Source organism: Polypterus senegalus, chromosome 7, assembly GCF_016835505.1.
Source record: "Polypterus senegalus isolate Bchr_013 chromosome 7, ASM1683550v1, whole genome shotgun sequence".
NCBI classification, from domain to species: Eukaryota; Metazoa; Chordata; class Cladistia; order Polypteriformes; family Polypteridae; genus Polypterus; species Polypterus senegalus.
This window is the reverse complement of record NC_053160.1, coordinates 42,974,055-42,999,571: the sequence shown is the minus strand read 5'-3', so window position 1 is coordinate 42,999,571 and position 25,517 is coordinate 42,974,055. Positions and strand designations below refer to the sequence as shown.

Sequence of the window (25,517 nt, the reverse complement as noted above, 5' to 3'; positions counted from 1 at the left end):
ATGTAAAATAGATTTGTACAAAATCATACTTACTAATTGTCATTTCATTAATAACATAGCTGCACGTGACCCCTTCCTTGTTTCTGCCAACTGTGAACCCATTTCCTCGAAGAACAATTTCAAAGGTTTCTGAAAATATGAAATAAAATAAAAACCTCAGTAAAAATATGACATTGCAAGATCATTTCTGCAAGATCAGAATACTTCAGAATGATCTCTAGCACAAGATCTATTTAATTTTTTAACAGCTTACTGTATTAGCTATAATACATACATAAATAAAAAATGAATGTTTATATGAATGAAGCAAAAATAGATAAAAAATAAAACATTAAGGCATCAGGAAGCTAGAAGATCTAAATATATGGAAAATGCAAGAAAATAATTCTGTTATTCTGTTTTTCATTGAAGCTTAAGCACACCGTTTTCCACACAATGAAAGAGAGCAATTCCATATATAAAGACATTTAAAGTAGCATTAATTTGTTTTTGAGTTTGAGGAATATTTACAGTTAACAGTACAATACGTCACTTAAATTTAAGTGACCTTGGGAGAAAACAGCACAGGTACTACCACTCACTCAGTATTAACAACACCTAGGTGGAAAGATTGGACAGGTTCAGATACCTAGGTTTCCACATCACAGAAGACCTAACCTGGTCCCACACCGACACCTTGGTGAAGAAGGCACACTAATGTCTTTACCACTTCAGACAACTCAGGAATTTCAGGCTGACCTTGCAATTACTTAAAAACTTCTACACATCCACCATCGCAAGTACCCTGACAAGCAAGTATTACTGCCTGGTTTGGGAACAGCACATGGTAGGATCGCAAAGATCTGCAGTAAGTCATGCAGACTGCTGAATGCATCACTGGGTGTGTACTCTCAAGCTTCTAGGAAATCTATACCAAGCAATGTCAGACCAGGGTAAAGAAAATTATCAGTGATACAGCCATCCCAACAATGACCTCTTTTATGTGTTGTGGTCAGGTAAAGGGTACCACTGCCTAAAGATCAGTTCAGAGAGACTGAGTAAAAGTTTTTTTCTACACTTGCATTCACACACTGGGACTACTATACAGTATGCATGTCTTTGAGAATGGTGCAAATGGTGAGAATGGTTAGGATCACCAAGAGAAAAACCCACACAGATATCACAGCTGGGGCCTTGTTGCAAATTAATATGCATACTGTAGATATACTCATTAATACCTGTACATCGTACACCAATCTATGAGTAATTTTATGGTTCTTGTGAGAGTTCAGACAAGCAATAGATTCCATCAAGGATTTCAGAAACAAATATGCGAAACATGAGTCTATTCTTAGGAAATGTTAATCCTACATGGTTTTTGGGATAGTTCTCCCCTTTGATGATGGAGTGTGTAAGACTCATTAGTGCTCCTTTACAACATCAGCAAAGCATTATCATGTATATTTCATTAAGGCATAACCAAATAAGTGTTAAAGATTAATTTTAGTCTTTCTTCTATGAACACCTAGAAACATAACACAAGAGTTTTGGTTACTGTTGACCAAAGGCCATGTAATGTGCATGAGATTTAAAACTGAAAGCTTTAACAAATTATTTGATGAGAAACAATACCAAAATACAAATTCTCTTGGTAGAAACAGACCAATGACTGAATATTCTTTTGCTCTAAAAGTGATTTAAGAATGAGGAAAACATGAATGCTATTTGATGAACACAAAATTGGTTATGGATGGCTGACGGCACACAAGTTTGTAAATTAACATGTACCAATGGCAAAAATTTCAGGTGCATTTGATTAATTAACTGATTTGAAGGCTGGAGCATTTTATTTTTTATTTACTTCTTCGGACCACAATGGAGAGCTGGTGTGGTATCTGCAAAACCTGGTATGCTTATGATTGGCAAACAGTTGTTGAAAATGAACAGATGAAAGCTGCAGCCTTCAAATGAATGTAGTACTTGGAAACACAACCCTTTATAAATAAGGGTTTTTGTGCCCCCACAAAATGACGTGATCAGTAAGTGAGAATGTAATGGGTTGCTTTTTCCTCACACAGAAACATTTGTGACTGTTCAAATGTGTAATATACAATAAAAATAGAATGCAGTGAAAAAGAAAAAATGTAATACAGGTGATCTTTACATACATTTTATGAGCCTTTGTTTTATGAATTGTGTGTCAAGCCAGCAGCCATGTAAGACACAAACAGAATGTTAACTGAGGTAAATATATGAACATATCAAAACTGCCATTCAAAAGACACTTTAAAGACTTTAAAGTGTGGTACTGCATGAAAACATTAAAACAAAGCATGTTTACTAATGTTTAAAGAAGATTCAATTTGTGTCACATCTGATCTAACAACAGTCATTTGTAAGTTACTAACTGTAGAAAATATTTTTACCATTTTAAATTCTAGCTATACATATCATTGCACAGGCCAGTTATGCTAGGGTGTCAAGCAGAAATTTGGAAGGCCTTGGATATGGAGGTTGCCATGAGACAAGTTTGGACAGCTTCAGTCTAAGGTATTCCTGGGACAGAAAGTGTAGTTTGGTGTGAATAATAAGTCACACATGTTGTAAGTGGCATGCTTGACTAGACACACTACACAAAGTGTACTCTATTGAGTCTGCAGTAGTTTCAGTTTTGTTTTCTTTCTCCTCTCTTCCTTTAAAATTGATATCCAATTTTGACACTTAATTGATAACTTTCTAATTTTCCTAATTATTCCCATTCTAAGGAATTAAATAGTAATGCGCTTTTGTTTGGCAGTTTTAGGACCAGAATGATGCATCTTGATTAGTGTTTGTATTTTTTTTTGGGATGAACCATGGCAATGCAGACTAATCACTACTTACACTTCCCATAGCTTCATAATACTCTAGGTTGGAAGACTTCCTAATTCAGGGAAGCTGGGGCCATGATGTCCACTTTGGCTGACAAGCAAATGGCCAGTTCCTGCCTTGGAGAACAATGGCATGGCTTTGTTTAGGTAACAGATAACTAAGAAACTGCAAAATAAAAACCAGTCTGTAAATAAAAACTGAAGACTTATGGCTGAAGGGAAACCAGGAACTACAACAAAAACTACTAGGTTGTTGTACATGTTGCAAAGGCACAGCCACTTGAAAAGTGATTCCAGAGTTTGGCTGGAAATGATGGCCAGAAGCACTCTGAGCTTGCAGAAAAGCTGTTGTGCTCAAATGCACATTTTATACAAAGTTAGCTTAAAATAGTGTATTTTGCTTTTAAAAATGTCTCAAGAAATGGCCTGTGCCACTTGTTACAGTAAGCACAATGGTAAAAAATTAACTGAATTAGCAGTTTCAAATAAATTATCATTAGCATCAGTTTAAATCTTTCTTAATTATCATTTAATGTTTCAGAAGTAAACAAGATTAAAGTGAATACTAAAAATGAAAATATACAAAAAATAAGGATAGTCAGGCACACCATGTCAACTGTATAATTACTGCTATTTTCTAATAAAAGCAGTAGAACAATACATCATCCATATAACCATTTTATAAATCCGCTGTTTACATTTTAAGGAACTGTAGTAGGGAGCCGTAGTCTTTCCTAGCATCAGGCATTAAAAAGGAAATCAGCAATGCATAGGATGCCAGTCCAAGTCAAAGAACAAACACACGCACATCTCATAAAAAGCAAGCAATTCAGCATAACATGAAAATAAGATGTGGTAGGAAAGCAGACTGTAACCAAGAGAGAGAGGCTGGGAGCATGCACTGATTACAGAGCTCTGCCGCACCCATCACATGACAAACCCACCCAGATTGAGACCCAAGTGCAGCAGTGAGACTGGTGACACCTTAGTACACTGGAACAGTGTGAGGTTTTTGTACAGGGGCTGCAGTGCCAATCCTGCCACCAACCCCCAAGTTTTCCCTGCAAGTTGGAGGACCTGCTTGGAGGACTGGATGCAGGTTAACATCATACCCAGGACAAAGCAATTGCAAGTTAAGGGCCTTGCTTAAGGACACAATGGAGTAGTGTCACTTATGGCATTTACAGGATTCAAACTGGCAACCTTGAGATTGCTGATGCAGATCCCCTAGCCACCTTCAACATTACTCAGCAGTCTACATTTCTTTATAAAGGCAATATGCTCTCTCTGCAACACACAGAATGAGGAATAGATACATACATTTAAATAAACACATGCATACAACTGGTTAGGTTTGTGCAGGTCTGCACAACTATATGATATTAATTATTTTAAATACAATATTTTACATATGATATAAATATAAATATAATTTTAAATATATTTTAAATATAATTGTTCGTATCAGCTTATTCCAGCACATGTCCACAAGGACCTAATTGCCAAATTTCCCCTTGGAGACAAATAAAGTTTTATCTACAGCCTATACTGTCAACAAGGGATGGCAGAAAGAAACCAATGGTACTTGGGACACCTGTTCACTGTAGGGCATACTGGAATACTTTAGTATAAACAATAATGCTAACATGTACACCTAACCTTACTAAAGTTTTCCACCAAATTAAGAATAATCACTTTTTGAAAAACATGAGCATGTTATCCATCTTACAAACTATAATCAGCTGAACTGTTAAGTGTGTTTCCTAAGTGTTTTCATTGTATAATCTTCAGAAACAAGGCTCCAAAAAGGATAGTGAAAGAGATGGAAAGGTCCTAGATAGACTGAAACTCATTTATGTGAATGTGAAACTTAAAGTTATAAGAGGTAAACAGGCATATTACACAGTAGGTAGCCTTCTTAGAGTTAGACCTGAGAGTTACTCAGGCTGCGAAAACCATGCTAAAAGCATTAGTCCCGAGTGTCACTCGGGCAACTGTACAGATGTGTCTTGCGTAAGCATTAGAACCGAGAATCACTGTAAAAGTGCTGTCAATACTGCCATTCTTTGGAGAAATGATGTCTGAGTGTAGGTTTTCACTAATTAAGACATATATGCACTTTACCAAAAATGAAGACTTTGATGAGAATACCCATCCAGCTCCCAAAATGAAAAAAAAAATGGGAGATACACCAGGCATTTGTAGTACACTTTTGGAGCATTTACATTCCAGACTGCAATCAGCATCAATGAAAGTCTCTTGGCTTTTAAGGGCAGACTGTCATGAATATAGTACATCACGTCAAAAAGAGCAAGATTTGGCATAAAGCTTTCCAAGCTTTGTGAATCTAAAACCGGATACATTTGTAATATGGTTCTGTACACAGGGAAAGGAACAATTTTTCATTCTGAAATACAATTAGTACGGCATTGCTATGTCATTGGTGCTGTGATAGATGCTCTGCTGGATCACATTTACTGTGTAACCATGGACAATTTTTATACTTCGCAAGATCTATTTGACATCTTGCTGCAAAGACTGACGCATATGGAACAGTGCATCCTAACCGTCGTGGCAGAGCTAAATTACAGCAAGGTGCGCTAGTATCTTGGCAAAAGGGTAAAGTGCTTGTGCTGAAAAGGAAGGACAAAGAAAGATGTTTGTCTTTTTAGCACTGTATATATAATGCAGCTACAGTCACTGTACAGGCAAAAAGCAACAAGCAGGTTATGTTAATTGTAGATCAAGAACTGATTTTCTATTCTATTATACAGAGGCAACAAAAGAAATACTACAAAAAGATATTTTGTCATCTGGTGGAACAGTGAATTTGGAATGCATTCCATCTTATACAAACAAAAAGCTGGCAAAGCTATATCTCATGCAAACTTCACATGCCAGCTTGTAGAACAAATCATTGACGCACATCCACCATCCATTCTACTGCCAAAGCAATGCGGTCGACCCAGCACATCGTGGATCAATCCAGAGCATGTTATTGGTAGACATTTTATTGATTATATACCTCCAACAGAAAAACACAGAATCCAACTCATACCAGTGCAGTGTGCTGTTCAAAAACTGATAAATCTTGAAAGAAAATCCGAAAAGAAACACACTATTAATGCCCCGAATGTGACGTTGGATTGTATCTTTCACCGTGTTTTAAGATTTACCACACAAAGGACTCATTTTGAGATTATATACTTTTTTGGCATCATTAGTAGTATTATTGTTACTGTTATTATTATTTTTGTCACTACTGCTCATTTTATATTAGTATTTTAATTTATCATTACTATTATTATTTTAATCATTATTATACTTTTGAGATTTAATAAAAGTGTCATTTTTCATGCCATAAAAATGCAACACTTTTTACATGTTTTTTTGGAATAAAATGAAATGCTAAGGATGTTAATGAAGATAAATTGTTTTGATTCATTTTAAGGACTAATGTTAATATTCAGCTAAGTGTGCTCACTTTTCATGTATTTTTGTGTTATGTGAGCAGAAATGGGGTTCATTTTCTAGGGACAAGGAACAATTAAAACGTTTTCATTTAGATTATTAATGTAATAAAACATTTTTTATTGTATTTCAGGCTTTTTGTATTTAGAGCTTTTGTTTCTGTCGTTTGTGTTTTATTCTGATTTATGCTGGCAAAGATTCATTTGATTGCTGTCTTGTTTCTATTTTTTATGTAATGTTCCAGGTAGCATCACGTGACTGCTTCTGTTGTGTTGTTGACATTATCAGCTATGTGACTATGAGCATGGTGATGGTCACAACACTGGTTTTCTCTCGATGGATAAATAAATGTTTATTAATTTTTAGAATAGTCGACTTATTTCTCATGTAGGTCCTAGCATTAGGCAATTGCTTGGATCCCTGAAGTTAATTTTGTGTTCAGTTATTGATTTTCATCCCATCCCATTTTGGTTGCCAGATTATTTCCTTTCTTGGTTTTGACACTTGACACTTTCTAACCACATCTTTAGCTTTATTTCATTATCTTCTGGTCTTTCATTCTTCTCACAAAAATCTTTATGCTCATGTCACATTATGGGACTTGTCACCTTCATTTACATAATCTTAGTGAGTTGTAGGCAGTTGGAAGCCTTCTCCCATGAAGCCAGTGGTGTAATGTGACATGTTTAGTGACTCACACCAAGTACCCGATTCTCTGCAATAAAATCAAATAGGTTTGAATTTGTCTTTAGTTGTAGGGGTGGGCTCTGTGTGCGTGAAAGCTCATTTCAAAGTACAGTGCATAGGCTATAGCAAAAAGAAGCTCATCTGTCTGATTTCTCACATTTTATGTACTAAACCATCATGGAAAATGAGAAAATGGCAGAGACTCTAACTGAGCTCACTGTACCTGCTAAACCTCTGCCAGGCAGCACATTTTTAGCTGTCACAAAAAGGGTCGAGCACAGCTGTCCTTGAAGGGCAGCACTCAGTCAGTAAATGCAACATGGGCAGCAAATAGAAAAGATGAACAAATGCGGTCTATCATAACCCATGACGAGAAGTCATATAATGTGACATTGGCTTTTGACAGTTTAGTTTTCCACAACAATTGGCAATAAGTGTTTGAGGTTTGAAAATTCACTTTAGAAAGGGGTTTTTAGAAGCACAGTAGCTTTGCAAAACTGGGAAAGCATATACAGTAATTCCACATAAACAGTGAAGATAAAAGACAAGTCAACATATGAACTTTAGCTATGAAGCATTTGAAAGATAGATAGATAGATAGATAGATAGATAGATAGATAGATAGATAGATAGATAGATAGATAGATAGATACTTTATTAATCCCAAGGGGGAATTCACATACTCCAGCAGCAGCATACTGATAAACAATATTAAATTAAAGAGTGATAAAAATGCAGGTAAAACAGACAATAAACTTTATATAATATTAACGTTTAACCCCCCGGGTGGAATTGAAGAGTCGCATAGTGTGGAGGAGGAACGATCTCCTCAGTCTTTCAGTGGAGAGCTAATCACTTAACATGCTGCACATGCAGTCCAACACACTTAATTGTTTTACTTTTTTCCTGTGAATATTTAAGACTCAAGTATCGTCTATTTTAAAAAGTTGTCACTTATTGTGATTTTAAAAATCTACGGATAATGGACTTGTCCACTGTAGTACCACTCTGTTTCTATCAATCATTTTCTGTGATATTATGTTAATAAAACATTTCTAATAACTTACGATTAATGCAGACAGTTGATGGTTCAATGCTCAAAATTTCTGTGCAAGACTGTTTTAGTATCTGTAAAGAAAAGAATATATGAGAAATGTAGTGTACATTATGCAATTAATAAGCACTACCAGATATCATTCATACAGCCAGCCATCCATTGACTAAACCTGGTTTATCTTGAGCAGGGTCGCTGGGACTAATATTGGATACAATAAAACTGAGACTGCATTTCAAATGCATAACAACTTCACAAATGATGGTCCTTTATGTAAATCTGTTTTTTTAAGGTTTGAAAGGGTTTTCTTAATATATAGGAAAAGTGGATGGCCGGTCCCTCATGTAATGCAAAATACATAATAATGGCAAGTCTGTAAAAAATTATTGATAAAATAAAAAAAATGCACATATGCGACAAGACCAGTTCTTTATTTAAATATCTCACAGACTGTAGGCTGGCTACAAACTGGCTACAAAATCTTGCACCTGAACAGTTACCCAATTTGCGGTGCACTGATCCTATCTTTCTTTACACCAATCTTTCTTTATTTTACACCAATGTTTTCTTAGATATGTTGTATAAACCACAATTAATTCATTATTTAGTAGGCTACAAAAATTATACAAAGAAAGGTACTTGTAAGAATGATTTGTTTGCTATTAGATGCTGGTCGAATAGTTCTGTTTGCTTCTGTTATATATATTTCTTTTCTTTAGTTATAACTGTTTTCAGTTTGACTTGTGTTAAGCTGAATTAAAAATGGGTTATCAGATACATGTATTTAAATTACAAACACATTTCTTAAAATTAAACAGAATACGATTTCCAAGCCGGTGAGAAAGAATAATTGGTTAACCACTGTAACTATTTAAAAAAAACAGTTTAAGCTTTAAACTTGGCTGGTATTTCACCTTGTTTATGGTTTGTGCCTACTTATATATGATGCATTGTTTGACTGGTTTTATATATACACAGAAATAATATAAGGCAGGCGGCCAAGGCCACTGCCTGGCCGAGATGCAAAATGCCTGGAAGGACAGGGGTAAAGACCATTGGCAGGGCAATAACTTCCCTGGGACACTGGAAGGCAGCTGTCCAGGGTGACTTGGGACCATGGATTTCTACAAAGTATGCTAGGAGCTGGAGTTTGGCGAAGCCCTGTTGGGTTCCATGGAGGCATTGGGCTCTCACCACACCTGAGAATGATTCCAGGTCCGATTAATGAGTCACCAGGAACACTCTCAGTGCCATCATAAAAGGAGAGCCTCACTCCATTCAGGAATAGACAAAGGTTGACAAAGCTTGCCTGGAGGAGTGGAGGAGAAAGAAAAAAATGAAGAGAAAGATGAGAGAAGTTTGTTGTGCTTTGTGTACTGTGCTGTGGGGAGCAGAGATAAGTGCTCCTCAGCTGTAAATAAAACATGTGTGCTAGACTGGAACTTGTGTCAGCTTGTCTGTGTCAGGTTAGGGTGGCTGTATGTGCCCCGGTGGTCCACAGTTGATAATGAGGAACTGTATTTGAAACTTTAGAGATACAGGCATTATCAGCTCACAGACTTGAAATGATGGTCATACCTTTTTTGTACAAATTGAGAACTATAAGCCAAGAAATTGACTTGGAATTTTTATTAACAAAAAACTTCAAATACTAAAACTCCAGAAATTATGATCCAAACATAAAGTAAAGGTTAATAATACCATTACTTTATTGATATCTTAGTTAATTTTCCTTATTATGCAAGTTTATCAGCCTTCTATCAACTTGATGAGTGAATTTAATATTTACATAGACAAGGAAACAGAGATCAGTTTTATTCTTTGATTAACACTACATACTGTAATTATCACATACACTGGCATTTTATAATAATTTGATGTGTTCATAGTCTAATTATATTAATCAGAACATGAGGGTGCTTAATTTATTAAATTTCAGTGGGTCACTTCTATGATTAGGGAGCCAGATATAAAATGGCAGGTTATGGGGTGATTAGTGAGAATAGAAAATTTACCACTTTACAAATAGCTAACCTTACAAATATATTTAGGCCTTTCCCTTATGTGATGTCATGTGCATTGGTGTTTTAAACATAAACCAAAAGCAAACAAATGCAGAGAAGTACTCACAAACCACTCATACACGTCCTCAACTTACTTCTCAGATCCTTTCAGACAATGGAAACATGATGGTGGAGCCAACCAAAACAGGTATTAAGTAAAAACAATGTTGCTTGAAAGCAAGCCATCACTTACTATAAAGCATGAGAAATAAATTATGTATTCATCATAAATTTCACCTGTTAAGAAATCAGATGCCTTAAAGTTGATAAAATATCAATATAAATATGTTGGCGTTGCTAATTTTTTGAAGTAGTTACCTTAGTTTATGATGAAAAAACACTTTACCAAAACACGTAAAACCAACAGGAAGAGAACAAGTCATTACAGTACACATTCATAAAACAAATCAATTCCATTATTTTCTTTAAAGAGAGAGTAGCTCAACAGCACTGTGTTAAGGGACAAACCAATGGGATCTATTTTTGTACAGTATCTGTCTGTGAATTAGTCTCCTGCACATGAAGCAGTGTGTCACAATTTAAGTGTGACTCTGCTTTTGATTCTGACAAGGCACAGGAATCACCTCAGGTGTCAAGGGAGGAGCTACCTATGCTACAGGGATACCAAACTAGAGCACTTACTAGTAGCTCCTGCTTACATTGTCTTTGCATTGCCTAAGCATTTTATGGTCCAGTTTAATAAAGTGGAAGCACTGCATAGTTGTGTCTGCTAGAAATAGGCTCATTTAGGTTTTCTGGCCATGTTGCAGATGTCTCTCTATTTACAGTATAAGGATTAACTCCATGCTGCCACCAGCTCACAAAGGCCCTATGTGACTTTTTGACCACCCTTTTTGACCTCAATTACCCTCTGGGTCATCTAATAATAATAATTCTTTACATTTATGTAGCACTTTCTCACTATTCAAAGCTATCCCCACACAGGGAGGACTCAGGAAGCAAATCCACAATCTCTTTACTGCAAAGCAGCAGCACTACCACTGCACCACCTGCGCTATAGAGTTCACACAGATCTGACTCTGCTCTTTTTCCTTCTTTTGGCACCATGTTTTATTATCACTCTCTGCCTTGCAACACATTTCTATTAATCAGAACTCTACTTTGAAGGTCTTTCATGGGGAGTACTCTTACTAATATGGCTGAGCTGATGCCTTTGCTCCTGGCTAACTCTAGTGAGAAGGGTATCACTTAACTACAATCAGTAAATAAAGATTGATTCTAGTTCCCTTTACATGGAAGCTTCTTAATGATTAAGTCTTTTTTGTTTATTAAACTGGCTTAAAGCTGAAAGCTTTGCTAGGTAAATATCTATAATTATTCTTTGCATTTGGCTCTCTTGTTTCTGTCGATATCACCTGTCTAGCCAAGTGTTATCAAAGAGATTAAGACAGGAGGTGGCAGTGAAGCCCACTTGGAGATGTTGAACTCTCCAGGCAAGTGAAAAATTGGTAAACAAGTTTCTTTTAGTTATTTTGTACTATGATTTTTGGATTTGTACAAAAAGGAAGAGTTTAGAAAATGGAATACAAAGTTATATAACAATGATAATCTATGCAAGTGATTGTGAAAAAAGGTTTCTTAAATTATTAACATCTCAGATACAGAAGAGTCATGTGAGGAAATCATTCTGGCCAGGGAACAAAGGACCAGCTCTTTGTCTTTATGCAGATTTTCAAGGTGTCACATAGGAATTTATTAATGCAGTCTACATCTATTTTGTAAAGAAGTCATATGACCCTGTTTACTGAAGATGATCTGTGAGGGATGCTTCATGATGAAGAAGTGCCAAAATTGTTATGAATGCTGTTCATTAATGATATTTTTAAGTAAATGTTGCAATATACTCTTATTCTTAATGTTCAATAAAGACTATTAGAAATGGACTTTAATTCCTATAAGCTTGCTTTCTGTTACTATTATTTGACTTGACTGCACAAGAAAGATTTCAAGGCATAATTATTTCATTACAGCATGTCTGCTTTCCTTCAGAATTAATTTTTCAATGCAGAGATTAAAGTCTATTTGAAATGCTTACTTTAGAAAGTGGAGTGGCTTTTATATAATGCTTCCATACATGTGCCTAGAGTTTTTTCTGAACAAAGAATAAACCTGCTACAGCTAGTTAAAGGAAAAAAAGTTGATTTTAAAAAAAGCGCAACTTGAAAACTAATTTATGATTCTTAAATATAGGAAGTGAAATACTGCTGCTTTAAGTTGTTACTTGCTGTATTAAAATTTGAGTTGCGTTCTGGTGTTTCCCATCTGCTCTATTGGTGGGTACGAGCTCTAAGTGTTTACCACAAAGACTAATATCAACAATATACAAAGGTTAATTAAGTTTCTATTGTAGACTAATATCTTAACCATATTATTATTATTTGGTGTACTCCTGGATGGGGGTAACGTTCATAAGGTTATATCAATTGTAACATACTGTACCACACTACTAGCATGTAGACATATATTACTTAACTGGAAGAATCACAACCCACCATCTTAAATTAGAAAAAAAAGCAAACTTTCTCTTAGGAGATATGTCTAAAACTTTTTTTAAATCATGACATGAATTCACTAATATTATTTTAGAACAGGCATGCTGGGCCTGTAATTGACACTCTTATGCTATTAATTGTGCTATTATTTAAAAAAAGTTAGTTTTATGGTTCGCGTCTCTCTCCTTTTTCTCTTTTACTTGCAAAGGAGATGAACCTTATTTTTTGTTTTTTTTTCTTTACTTTTCTTTTTCTTTTGTTTTTTCTGTATTGATTTTGAAGTAAGTGATTGTGCCTGTTAAAAAATGATAAATTATAATAACTAAAGACTGGTATTAAGAAGTGATCAACTGTTTTAAATGGGAATGCAAGGAGACTATTGTGCTTTGCAGTTCACCCTTTGTAACTAGAAAATACTAAGTTGGGACTCATTTAGAAACACAATTTAAAGGATTTGTGGCTTGGTTAGCTTATTGGTAATAAGTACAATATACTCTCCTTTATCAACTTTCATATCTATCTATCATAATAATAATGGACATATATATAGGATCAATTTTATGGTAGTCAATTTCAAATCGCTTTTTTACTGTGTGTTGAACCTAATTAGTTGAGATTAGATACTTCTTTGGTCCCCAAAAAGCTCAAGAAGAAGATGAAAATCTGCTTCTATTAAAAAAAATACTTGTAGGTGGCAATAAGATTGTGAGACCTGTCCATATGTACCATAGTTTTGTTTTACAGGCGTTAGCATTTGAATACAGTAGGTCGAGCTTACTGTGTCCACAAGCAGAACATGGCGTTTTAAAAACTCTGTTCCTGGTAGAAGTCAGCAGCGTTTTACAATGACTGAGTGAATCATTTCTGTTGCCAATGCTACCCCATCCTAGTCAGTAATGTGGACGAATTCTGACTGAATTTCCAAGTTTGGATTGCACATTTCTGCTTTAATTTAATGTGCTCGCTTTTTTGGTATATATTTTCTTAAGTTTCTAGAACCTCTCGTTATTTTTCCACTGCATCTGGCATTAAACAGCATCTGAAATAGAGGGTTTAAGCTGGTTCTCTGCAATACCCAAAATGCCATTATATTCTGCAGTTTTTTAAAGGTAGCCTTTGCACCCTCAGTGCTCACCATGTAACCTCTCTCAAGTTCACAGCTCCTCTGTCAGGCAATTGAGATGTGCCTAAGTTCAAGTCAGCAATGGCAGCAGCATACCCTCAGTTTAAAAATCTGTAGTTTTATGTATGTACATTATGTAATTGGTCAAAAAATTGTTATAGTGCAATGAACCTGTACTCAGTTAACAGATCTATACAAAAGAAAATAAAATAAATTGATTTTGATGCATATTATACTGTATGTTTCTCATACATATTCAAAACTGCTAAGATAGGGAACAATATATTTAAGAAAATATGCCATTTTGGCAAATAAAACTTAAACCAATAAATACTTCTGAAAGGTTGTGACACTCAAATAACCAAACTGTTTACTTGTTAATCCCAATAAAACCTCCATGTTAATTAAGGAGAACATGCTGTTAAACTATTTATTAAACTTTCATGCTTTTGAAAGGTTGTGACACTCAAATAATCAAAATGTTTAGTTGTCAATACCAATAAAACTTCCATGTTAATTAATGCTTGGCATCTGTTCCTTTTTGAAAGTGCCCTTTTATTTAGCTCGCTGAATTTTACTGCAAGTTTGTCCAGATTGGCACTTAAAGTATGATGTATCTAAGTTGGCCCAGGTCAAACAGAACATGGTGCCCACAAGAAGGATGTGCTCATAGATTACAAGCCACTAATTTAAGGACAAATGTGAACACAGTCCGGAAATGAATGTAACAGGCACTCTGGACAGGTGGAGTGCATACACCTTTTCACACTGCATCATAGAATTCCTACACCAACTATGGCTTTAAGCTCCTAGACACATTTAGCCCAAGAATGAACTGTAAAGTTAAGCTTTTTAATCTTCATTTTAATATTTTGTTTTCTTTTGCTTGTTGTTGTACTTTCTTGCAAACCACTTTAAGTTGCCATGAAAAAGGCATCTGCTAAATAACTAAATAGTAATACTGTAACACACCTTTCTCCAACCTGCTCAGTCCAATTCATGGATACTGGGAGGAGGAGCATATTTCACCAACAACATGTGAAAGCTGGGATACATCCCTGAACAAGGCTGCAATCCATAGCTGGGGTAACTCATGCACATCCCCACACTCACACTGGACCAACTTAGAGGAGCCAGTTACTCTTGTATCCAGGAGATTGGATCTGTGAGGCAGAAGTGCTGATTACTGCACTATCAAGATGCCAATTAATAATAAAAAATACTGAAAAACTAACTGATAGATACTCATAAAGACATTAAAAAGACTCAGTTATTTAGCTTTTTAGCTAAAAAGCTTTTTAGTGACATTACAGGTTCTAGTTAATAAAAATTCATAGGGAAACCAAGCAGTAACAATGAATTTGTAACGGTGTATTGTTTTTAGCCAATTACAAGAAATATTCATTGGATTCTCCTGTATAAAATTTCAAAACCCAAAGCAGTACTAGGGTGTTGCACCGTGTTTGCCATTATGAACGTAGTGAGAAGTCAAGAAAAATGACACCTTTTATTGGCTAACTAAAAACATTACAACATGCAAGCTTTTGAGGCAACTTAGGTCCCTTCTTCAGACAAAATGTAAAAAAGAAACTGTTTATATACAAACTAAGACAAATAATAACATTGGAAAACCTTCAAATGAGACATCTTAAATGTAAAAAATAAATAGACCTCTTCAGGCTAAGATTAATTTAGCAAGAAATAAGAACAATGTATAGTCAAGATCTTTTGATAAGATAACTGTCCAACAAAGTCTTTTGAAGTTTCTGATGAGTTTTTCAATACAATGTGGGTCTGTAGACAGATTGCCTGTGTCAGTCTGAGAGATGCAAACAACCACATATTATTTTACTGCATTAAACTTGTGATAGTCATAGTTTTGCAAAGAATTTAAAGCATTAAAAATTGCATTACTATTGACAAATGACAGTGTACACAAAGTAAAAGCAGCCACTTTACCCTAAATCAGCAGCTCTACCTATTGCTATTGTGAAAGTGTATGGTGAAAGAAATAAATTAAATTAATACTGTATTAACAGCACTCTTTAAAACAGCACTTTTAAAGTCATTAAAGGAAACAAAGGATACATTTGAGTCAAAGTTATTTTTTCATTGTAATTGATCCACCATTGATAAAAGACAAACTAAAGTGCCTTTTAAAAAAAAGGCACAGGGATATTATACTAATGGCACTAGCAGGCACATCACCTAAACTTTGTTACTGGCAATGGTATAAAAAATCTCTAAATTATTCAATTACGGTTTAAAACTGCTGTCAAACAGTGATGTTTAAAACAGTGCAAAGAGGGACCAGTTAAAGTAATTCCATTCAACAAATATGACAAAACATGTCATGTACTGTTTTCTCAAATACAAATCTGTAATGGACGTTAGCTCGACAGCCGTGAGGGCCGGAGCTGCGTGTGACATCATCAAGCCTCCCACGTAATCACGTGAAGTGACTGTGACCGCCGTACGTAGAAAAGAAGGAAGAGCTCCCAAAGAGCGCTGACGCAAGATACAAGTTTAATGAGAAGACACGAGGTATAAACAAGACTTTAGATCACTTTGTTACGGAGTTAAAATTGCTGTAGCGAGAAACTTTTATGTGCCGGGTCTTAGCTAACATTAAATAAAGCCATGGAAATCGCAACATCGCACGAGATAGCACAGGCACAGCTCAGAAGCTTCGATGCATGTACTCCGAGCAGCTCACGTGAACTGACTATGAACGCAGTACGCAGAGAAAGCAAGACCTATAAAGAGCGCGGAGACATTTCATCACGTGAACGTGTCTGCAAAAAGTGGCGTTTCCTGCACTTCAAAAATACTACAAAAGTCGGGCAGCCGGCGTGTGTGCGCGTGCGTAGCTGTGCCGGCCTTTGAGACGCTGACTGTGCTTCTGCCTTAAGTGAAAGTAAACACTTTTAATTTTTTTCCTCCTTCCCATGAGCTATAGACAGACAACTGCAAACACGGGATCCCATTTCTAGACCACGGCAAACTAATATTAAGGCGCTTGCACTTTCTTTTACACGTATACGATTATGAAGTCGTCAGGTCGGATTATGAAGACACGCACAGGAGTGGAGGGCCGACAGTGCCATCCCGGCCAGTTAATGGCAGGGCCGTCTCTCCATTCTACACGAGACCCACCGCGACGCTCATATCGTCAGCAAAGACCTCTCTCTACACTATATAAAAGAAAAAGGCAAGTTTCCTTTCTTCCTATATATATATATATATATATGAATGACCTCCAAAGAGCGTGGAGACGTTTGATCACGTGAACGTGTCTGCAAAAAGTGGCGTCTCCTGCCCTGCAAAAGTCGAGTAGCCGGCACGCGTGTGCATAGCTGTGCCAGCCTTTGAGATGCTGACTGCGCTTCTGCCTTAAGTCAAAGTGAGTACTTTTAATTTTTTTCCTCCTTCCCCTGAGCTATAGCCCAGACAACTGCAAACACAGGATCCCTTTTCTAGACCGCGGCAAAATAATATTAAGGCGCTTCGCACTTTCTTTTGCACGTATACTATTATGAGGTCGCGGAAGACACGCACAGGAGTGGAGGAAAGACAGTGCCATCCCAGCCAGTTAATGGCAGGGACGTCTCACCAGTCTACACGAGACCCACCGCGACAGTCTGCAGAGGACACAAAACTAATTTTCTTTAATTGCTGGTAATGCCGGTAAGGCACATTACCAGAGGCAGAAATTTGGATGTTCACAAAGAAAATGTAATTTCTATACCACAGCCGTCGTGTAGCGCCTTTCAAAAGGGATCTACTACCGAGAGATGATCCATATACATTTTAGCTGCTGTTAGTACTACTTACCTGTTGTGTTACACAGTCTTTAAAATGTAGTTTACCCGAAACCACTCCAGTAGTGCTCAATGTAGCTTTACTTCTTAAAACGTTAATGTTTTACTATTTAATAACTTATAGACTACATTTTTTTTTTTTTCCCTTGCACTCAGTGACCAAAGCTATACACACACATATAGACACATACATATACCTTTGTGTATATATATGCTCTGTGATGCCCTGGTCCAGATCTGGGAGGAGATCCCCCACAACACCATCTGTCATCTCATTAGAAGCATGCACCAATGTTGTCAGGCATGTATACAAGAACACAGGGGCCATACAAAGTGCTGCGTACAATTTTGAGTTGCTGCAATTAAATTTTGGCAAAATGGACTAGCCTGCCACATAATTTTTTCACTCTGATTTTTGAGGCGTCTTTGAGTTCAGGGCTCTGTAGGTTGATCATTTTCATTTCCATCAAACGATGTGGCATCCTTTCGTTCCTAACACATTACCCAGTCTATATCAGTATAGATATCCAGGAGGATTTCTTTCTCCCATTGAGAGCTGATGTGTTTTCAAAGTGTTCCTTTAATTTTTTTGAGCAGTTTATATATATATATATATAGACTCAAACCGATTATGACAGCAGCAATCCAAGCTGTGAGAAAACACTAAAAAGGAGGCGTGTCAGACGTAGTGGTACATTTTCTGATGCAGCAAGACGAAAACAACTTCGTGACGCTGCCACCAAATACACAAAACAGTTACTTTGACAATCATGTTACGTTATTTTTTAAAATGTTTCCTTTTCTTTTTCATAACTTCTTTAACACACTACTTCTCCACTGTGACGCGTTGGTATTTTGCTATATATATATATACACTAGCAAAATACCGGCTTCATAGCGGAGTAGTGTAAAGTGTGTTAAAGAAGCAATGAAATTTTGTCAAAAGTGTTGTTGAAACATTTTAAAATAACGACAACCTGATTGTTTCAATGTAATTGTTTTGTCACTGTTGTGAGTGATGAGTGTTTTTGTCACTTATATATATATATTTGAGCCCCACACACACACATAAACATATATATATATATATATATATATATATATATACCACAGGGAAGGGCTTCCATCTATACATATACACATATATACATACATATATATCTACATATATACACACATATACACATATATACACACATATACATACATACACACACATATATACACACAAATACATATATATATATATATACATATATACACACACACATATATAAACATATATATACATATACATACATATCTACATATATACACACACAGCTATTTCGTATCAGTGCAATACGCTGTTTGTTAAAACAGTTGACTCCCGCTCTTACGTGCAATAACAAATCAAATCATTCAGTTGTCTTTGCTCATATGTCATTTTAGAGCTGGGCGCCTGGCATCTTTTTGGCCACAGGTTCGTTTCTGTTTGCTGTGAGGTTCTGTGTTGTGGAGATTCTCAGGATGGATTGCAGGTGCTCATCAGTGAGGCGACTCCTGTGTGCTGTTTTGTTAGTCTTTATCACTGAGAAGAGCTTCTCACACAGATATGTGCTACCAAACATGCACAAGGTTCGAGCCGCATGTAGACGGACTTTTTTTGTTCATCAAAGTCACCAAAGCGCCATGCAAACTCAGTGCGCAGTGCGCTCAGTTTATCAGCAAAGTGCGTATTTGGGAACACCGTAGTGACGACTTGGTTTAACAGTACTTGGCAACAGGGAAAGTGGGGCAAGGTGAACTGGTGCATTTGTGTCTCCCATAAAAGCAGCTTCACTTGAAATCACTTTGTGATTGTGCACGGGTTAAAGCGTCCGCTGAAGTGTCAGATTCTTATTTAATTATGCTGTTTTCTGTATCTTCTGAATTGCATTCAGGTTACCCTGATGCAAGGCAGCTGAAGCGCTGCATTATGGGATCTGTAGTTTATTGTGTTACCAGCGCTTCATATACCGGGCTTTAATAACAATAATACAGTATATAAAATGATCTCGGGCGGATATAATTACGCCGGGCGGATGTGGTGACCCTTGAGTTTGACACATATGGACTAAATAGAACTTGAAAAGATATGTTTTTCAAATGTGATCGCGCAATTCAGATAGAGTTGACAGCACTACAGCCTGCATGCCTCAATGAGTCATCCTCCCCTCGCTCTTACTTTTTTACCGTTCATCTAATGAATACACTGAGTATGGCTTTACCAAAACAATCATTGATGGCGAATAAAGTATCCATTATTCGAGTATGTAGAGCGGGATATATATATATATACATATATATATATACCCGCGTATCGCAGCGGAGAAGTAGTGTGTTAAAAAGGTAGAAAAGAAAAGGAACATTTTAAAAATAACGTAACATGACTGTCAATATACAGTATTTGTTTTGTGAGTGTTACTGAGTGTTGCTGTCATCAAGGATTTGATTATCATTATTTCTTTCAATCAGGTTCGTATTTGTAGGATGTGTTGTGTTCAAGTTACATTCCGTGTTTGTCAATCGTTGTAAAGATGACAGGTTTCATTCATCGATTCGTTTCTTACTGCATCAATAAACAGCTCGTCTTCTTCTTTATCTGAGACCTGACACACTGCATGCATGGGTTTTTACACTGTCTTCCTTTAGCGGGACATTCACTTTTTCCACCGTGTGCTTTGTTTCCGCAGTAGCTGGATTTATGAATATGCTTATCAGGCGCTTCATATTTTTGCTGCCTTTTCAATTGTGTAATTTGGTTTTTGTTCAGCGCTCTTTGGAACTGTTGCTTTTATCTGTGCACTGCGTCAGTTCACGTGAGCCGCTCGGTGTACATGCATCGAAGGTTCCCAGCTGTGCTGGTGCCATCTCGTGCTATGTCCGTGGCTGTATTTAATGTTACCTTAGTCCTGGCACTTAAAACTTTCTCTCGCAGTTTCGCTGAGTTTGTAAGCACAGTCCTTCACCCGTGAATATTTACCCGTGGCAGTTTGCTATTGGATTGCCGCTGACGGACAGCCTTATATGGGCAGGCACTAAATTACAAACGCCAGCGGCAGCCTGTCTATGAACTTAATTTAAAGTGTAGGTTTACATCGTGCTTTGTTTCCGAAGTAGCAGAACTCATGAATATGGTTGTATATGTCACTCGCTCGCTTCTTATTGTTTCGCTGCCTTCTCAATTATATAATGCATGTTTTCTTAAGCGCTTTTTTGAGCTCTTCCTGGTTTTCTATGTACTGCGTGATTACTTGGGAGGCGTGATGATGTCCCCACGGCGTTGAAGCTCATCTCCATTACAGTAAATGGAGAAAAACTGCTTCCAGTTATGACCATTACGCGTAGAATTTCGATATAAAACCTGCCCAACTTTTGTAAGGAAGCTGTAAGGAATGAACCTGCCAAATTTCAGCCTTCCACCCACACGGAAGTTGGAGAATTAGTGATGAGTCAGTGAGTCAGTGAGTGAGTGAGTGAGTGAGTGAGGGCTTTGCCTTTTATTAGTATAGATATTATATATATATATATATATATATATATATATATATATATGACAGCAACACTCATAACAGTGACAAAACAATTACATTGACAATCATATTACGTTATTTTCAAAATGTTTCCTTTTCTTTTTCTTTACTTCTTTAACAGACTACTTCTCCACTGCAAAGCGTGGGTATTTTGCTAGTATATATATATATATATATATATATATATATATATATATATATATATATATATATATATATATATTAAACTCAAACTGATTATGACAGCAGCAATCCAAGCTGTGAGAAAACACTAAAAAGGAGGTGTGTCAGACGTCACGGTACATTTTCTGATGCAGCTAGACGAAAACAACTTTGTGACGCTGCCGCCAAATACTCGCAGAAAAATCCACAAGTTAATAGACACACTGTCGCTAAATACTCGCAGGCAAATCCACAACTTAATAGAGACGCTTCCGCTAAATATTCGCATAGCGATTTGGGTAGTGAACACTTCGATGAATGAAACCTGTTATCTTTACAACGGTTGACAAACATGGAATGTAACTTGAACACAACACGTCCTCCAAATACGAACCTGATTGAAAGAAATAATGATAATCAAATCCTTGACTACTTCTCCGCTGCAAAGCGCGGGTATTTTGCTAGTCAGATCATAAATAGAAGCTCTGTTACAAATAAGATGGTGACACATTTAATCGTTTCATAACTATGCTAGACTGAAATCTGCTTTGGCTGCGTTATCTTACTTTTGTTGCTTTTTTAAATTGGAAACAGCCTACTTAAAACACATCACATGTGTTTACTTTGTCAGTCCCTTTGAAAAATGAGATTATGTTAAAAATGAAGATCACATGTAAGATGCTTTTGCTTGTACCTTTATTTTAACTAGTTTAGTGGGTTGCAGTATGAAATGGCCTGAGACTCGCTGAAAAATGACCAGATTCTGACAGTCATTAGATAAATGTGTCCTTCTCCCTCAAATTTCCCAATAAACATGCAAATAATAAGGCGTTGTGAGAATAAAATTGTCAATATAATACAACGAACTATGTTTGAATTTAGTATAATATTATTTTATTCAGTATAACAATGTGCTGTTTGCCAGGAAACTTGTGACCCTGTCTCCGGAAAAGGTGGATTATATGTCATGTACAGCAGGAGTTTTGGGGTGGGAACACAAGAAACCTTTAGAACAAAGGCAATAGCGGAATAAAAAAAAAAACACAGAGCCTTTATTAACACATCTAAATAGAAGATCTGAATTTAGAAAGTATGAAAAATGATTGTGATGCTTGATTGAACTTCAGGTGGTTTGGTAACTTTTACTTTTTGAAAAACTAGACAGATTTTACAGCAATAAAAATGTTTTTTTATAAAAGTAGAAGAAGCCACAGGGAGACCCAAGGCATGCTGGGGGATCATATTACTTAACTGATCTTGGAGTGCCTAGGAATTCCTCAGAAATATCTGGATACTTTTGTTGGAACTGGATGGTCTAGTCTGTTTAACTCATAGTGTTGCCACAGCATTATGCACCAGTAAAAGTAGTTCAGTAAGTGAAGTGGTTCTGTTGGTATAAATGAAAAGAACTACAAGTAAATTACATCTGCTGTGCGGAATGAAAACTTAAAAGTACCTAAAAAGACTTTCTTCTCTCCATGTAATCAATCCCCTTGGTTATATAAAATAAGTATGATGCATTTTGCTGTAAACATGCCTAAGCTGGTATTCATTTTCTGATGCTATTCAGTTGAGAATGTTGCTTTTGTAAGCAGAGATAGGAAAGATTTGCATTGAAGTATAAATATACAAAGTAGGACAAAAAAAACCCTGCAAACTAGAACTGCGATCTTACAGCTGTAATACAAGCATCCAGAACTGCTTCTGCAATTAAAAGTCATGGGACAAAGGTGTACCCAACAAATGGCTGAAAAAAATCAATAAGAATTTTCTTAAAAATAAAACTTTATTTATTGTCACAAGACACAAATCAATTCCAGATGGCCCACCAGTCCATTGCAGGACACAATCACTTACACACTCAGTCACACTATTAGAGTGCCAACTAGTCAGCAGTATACCTGATTTGAACAGTGTTAGGAAAAACACATCAACATGAAAAGAATGTGCAAGCTCCACCCCAACAGCGATTAGGCCTGGATTCTATCTCAGTTTTATGGAAGCAATGCTAATTAAAGAACCACATTGCCACTTATTCATGATACTATGATCAGTTCATTTAAATTATTATTCTACTGTATTGTGGTTATCTATGATGGGATAACAGCGGCATAATTATTATCCATTTTTCCAAAACAGCCTCCAGTGCCCAAAACTAGTCCAGTGATGGAGCTAGCCTGACTGTTAAGTTTATTCAGGCATTCTGCATCTTGTGAATTCATGTTGCTAGAATACTCTCCGTTTGCCTCACATGAGAGGTGTACAAGTTTTAGCCAGCTAGGCAACAACCAAGGAGCAGATCCCAAACATTCTGGAGGGACTATACCTTCTAGCTCTCCTAGGAGCATGTGGGAATTACCCTTGAGGTGTTGGAAGAAGTTGACCTGATTTATCCAACTCAGTCTATTACTAACTGAACCATCAACAGTATAAGCAAAGTGAAAATGATGCTAAATGATTTTTTGCATGTGCATTCTTTACAAAATTATCAATATTACTTAACTGAAAAGGAGGCTTTTATCATGCTGATTTTCAGATAATAAATTTACATGTGCTTCTCTCAAAATAATATTAGAGAGTAGTTTTTTCTTTATAAAGATATATTTATAAGAAAGGATAGAAAAATAAAACACACTTATTTCTGGCTTAATCGAAAGAAAATTATAGGTGTTTAAATGTTTAAATGTTATTGGTATTTTAAAGCAGGCAGCAACCAAAACGTAATGTATTGCTTCTATTAATGACTCAACAAAAGTGTCAGAGATCACCAACATTATAAAACAAACTGTTAAGCAGAGCAGGCAAAATTTGTGAGTACACTGAGTTTTCAGATATGAATGAGCTCCAAAACAGTGTATTGGAACTGAGGATGTATTTTCTAACTTGTCCAATTCTAAAAGAAAAACCCGCATAAAAGCATGATTTTCCTTCAGCATAGCTTTCAGTATTCACACCCCACTCTTTGTCATCTAGAGGAGATTCTTACTCTTGTAGTAGGTGTCAATATATTATATCTCAAAGGCATCTTGTTTTGCATACCTGCCTTCTTCAATCAGCAGTGAACTGTAGCACTGCTGATGCACCAGATGTTTCTAAGGTTATCTAGTGTGCTCTGCTCCTCTAGGCGATTAAGACAAATATGCTGAAGCTGCACGGGGCAGTCACATTAAGAAAGCCAACTATGAGTCTGTCATCTACACATACTCATCATGTTTCACCCTAAGGGAACTTTTTAACTATGAAGCAAATTCATTTAAAAAGGACACACTCTGTGGAAAAATAAACAACTCTGCCAATATGTTATCTAATAAGGCACCATGTTAACTACATACAGCTACTGGGTTACACTGGAATTTACTTTGAAAAACCCAATATATGAAAAGTCTATAACATATATGAAGAACTGAATTTCGCATAAAAGCTCTCATTTCAGAATGAATTTCGCATAAAAGCTTTCATTTCAGAAGTCTTTCTCTTCTTACTAAAGTGTTGTTCTTGTATACATTATTGCAAAGTTTTAATGTTTAAATTTGAATAAAAGAATGCAAATACATTGGATATCTGGCTTGTGATAAAGACATACACCACCTTGTGTCACCAGGAAGCAAACATTGCTGAAGAATCACAGAATTAACACTGCATGTCTGTGTTAAGTTAAAATATAAAAAAACTGCCTCTGAATACAGGTTATAAAAAATGGAATTCCATCCTGTATTTGAAGCCATCTACAGTATATGTAATGACTAGCAAAATACCCACGCTTCACAGCGGAAAAGTCGTGTGTTAAAGAAGTTATGAAAAAGAAAAGGAAACATTTTAAAAATAACGTAACATGATTGTCAAAGTAATTGTTTTGTCACTGTTATGACTGTTGCTGTCATCAAGGATTTGATTATCATTATTTCTTTCAATCAGGTTCGTATTTGGAGGACGTGTTATGTTCAAGTTACATTCCGTGTTTGTCAACCGTTGTAAAGATAACAGGTTTCATTCATCGAAGTGTTCACTACCCAAATCGCTATACGAGTATTTAGCGGCAGCGTCTCTATTAAGTTGTGGATTTGCCTGCGGGTATTTAGCGACAGTGTGTCTATTAACTTGTGGATTTTTCTGCGAGTATTTGGCGTCAGCGTCACGAAGTTGTTTTCATCTAGCTGCATCAGAAAATGTACCGCGACGTCTGACACGCCTCCTTTTTTGTGTTTTCTCACAGTTTGGAT

General features: G+C 36.3%; 1 protein-coding gene across 1 annotated transcript in view; it reads right to left on the bottom strand.

Annotated features, from left to right (window-relative positions):
* The window catches only part of antxr2a (ANTXR cell adhesion molecule 2a), a 263,978-nt gene that overhangs the window by 141,014 nt on the left and 97,447 nt on the right, over positions 1-25,517 (bottom strand). The window contains exons 8-9 of the mRNA XM_039758535.1: positions 8,075-8,135; positions 34-129 (exon numbers count right to left, since the gene is read on the bottom strand). Of these exons, the coding sequence (XP_039614469.1) occupies positions 34-129; positions 8,075-8,135 (157 nt within the window). The remainder of the gene's footprint in view (positions 1-33; positions 130-8,074; positions 8,136-25,517) is intronic.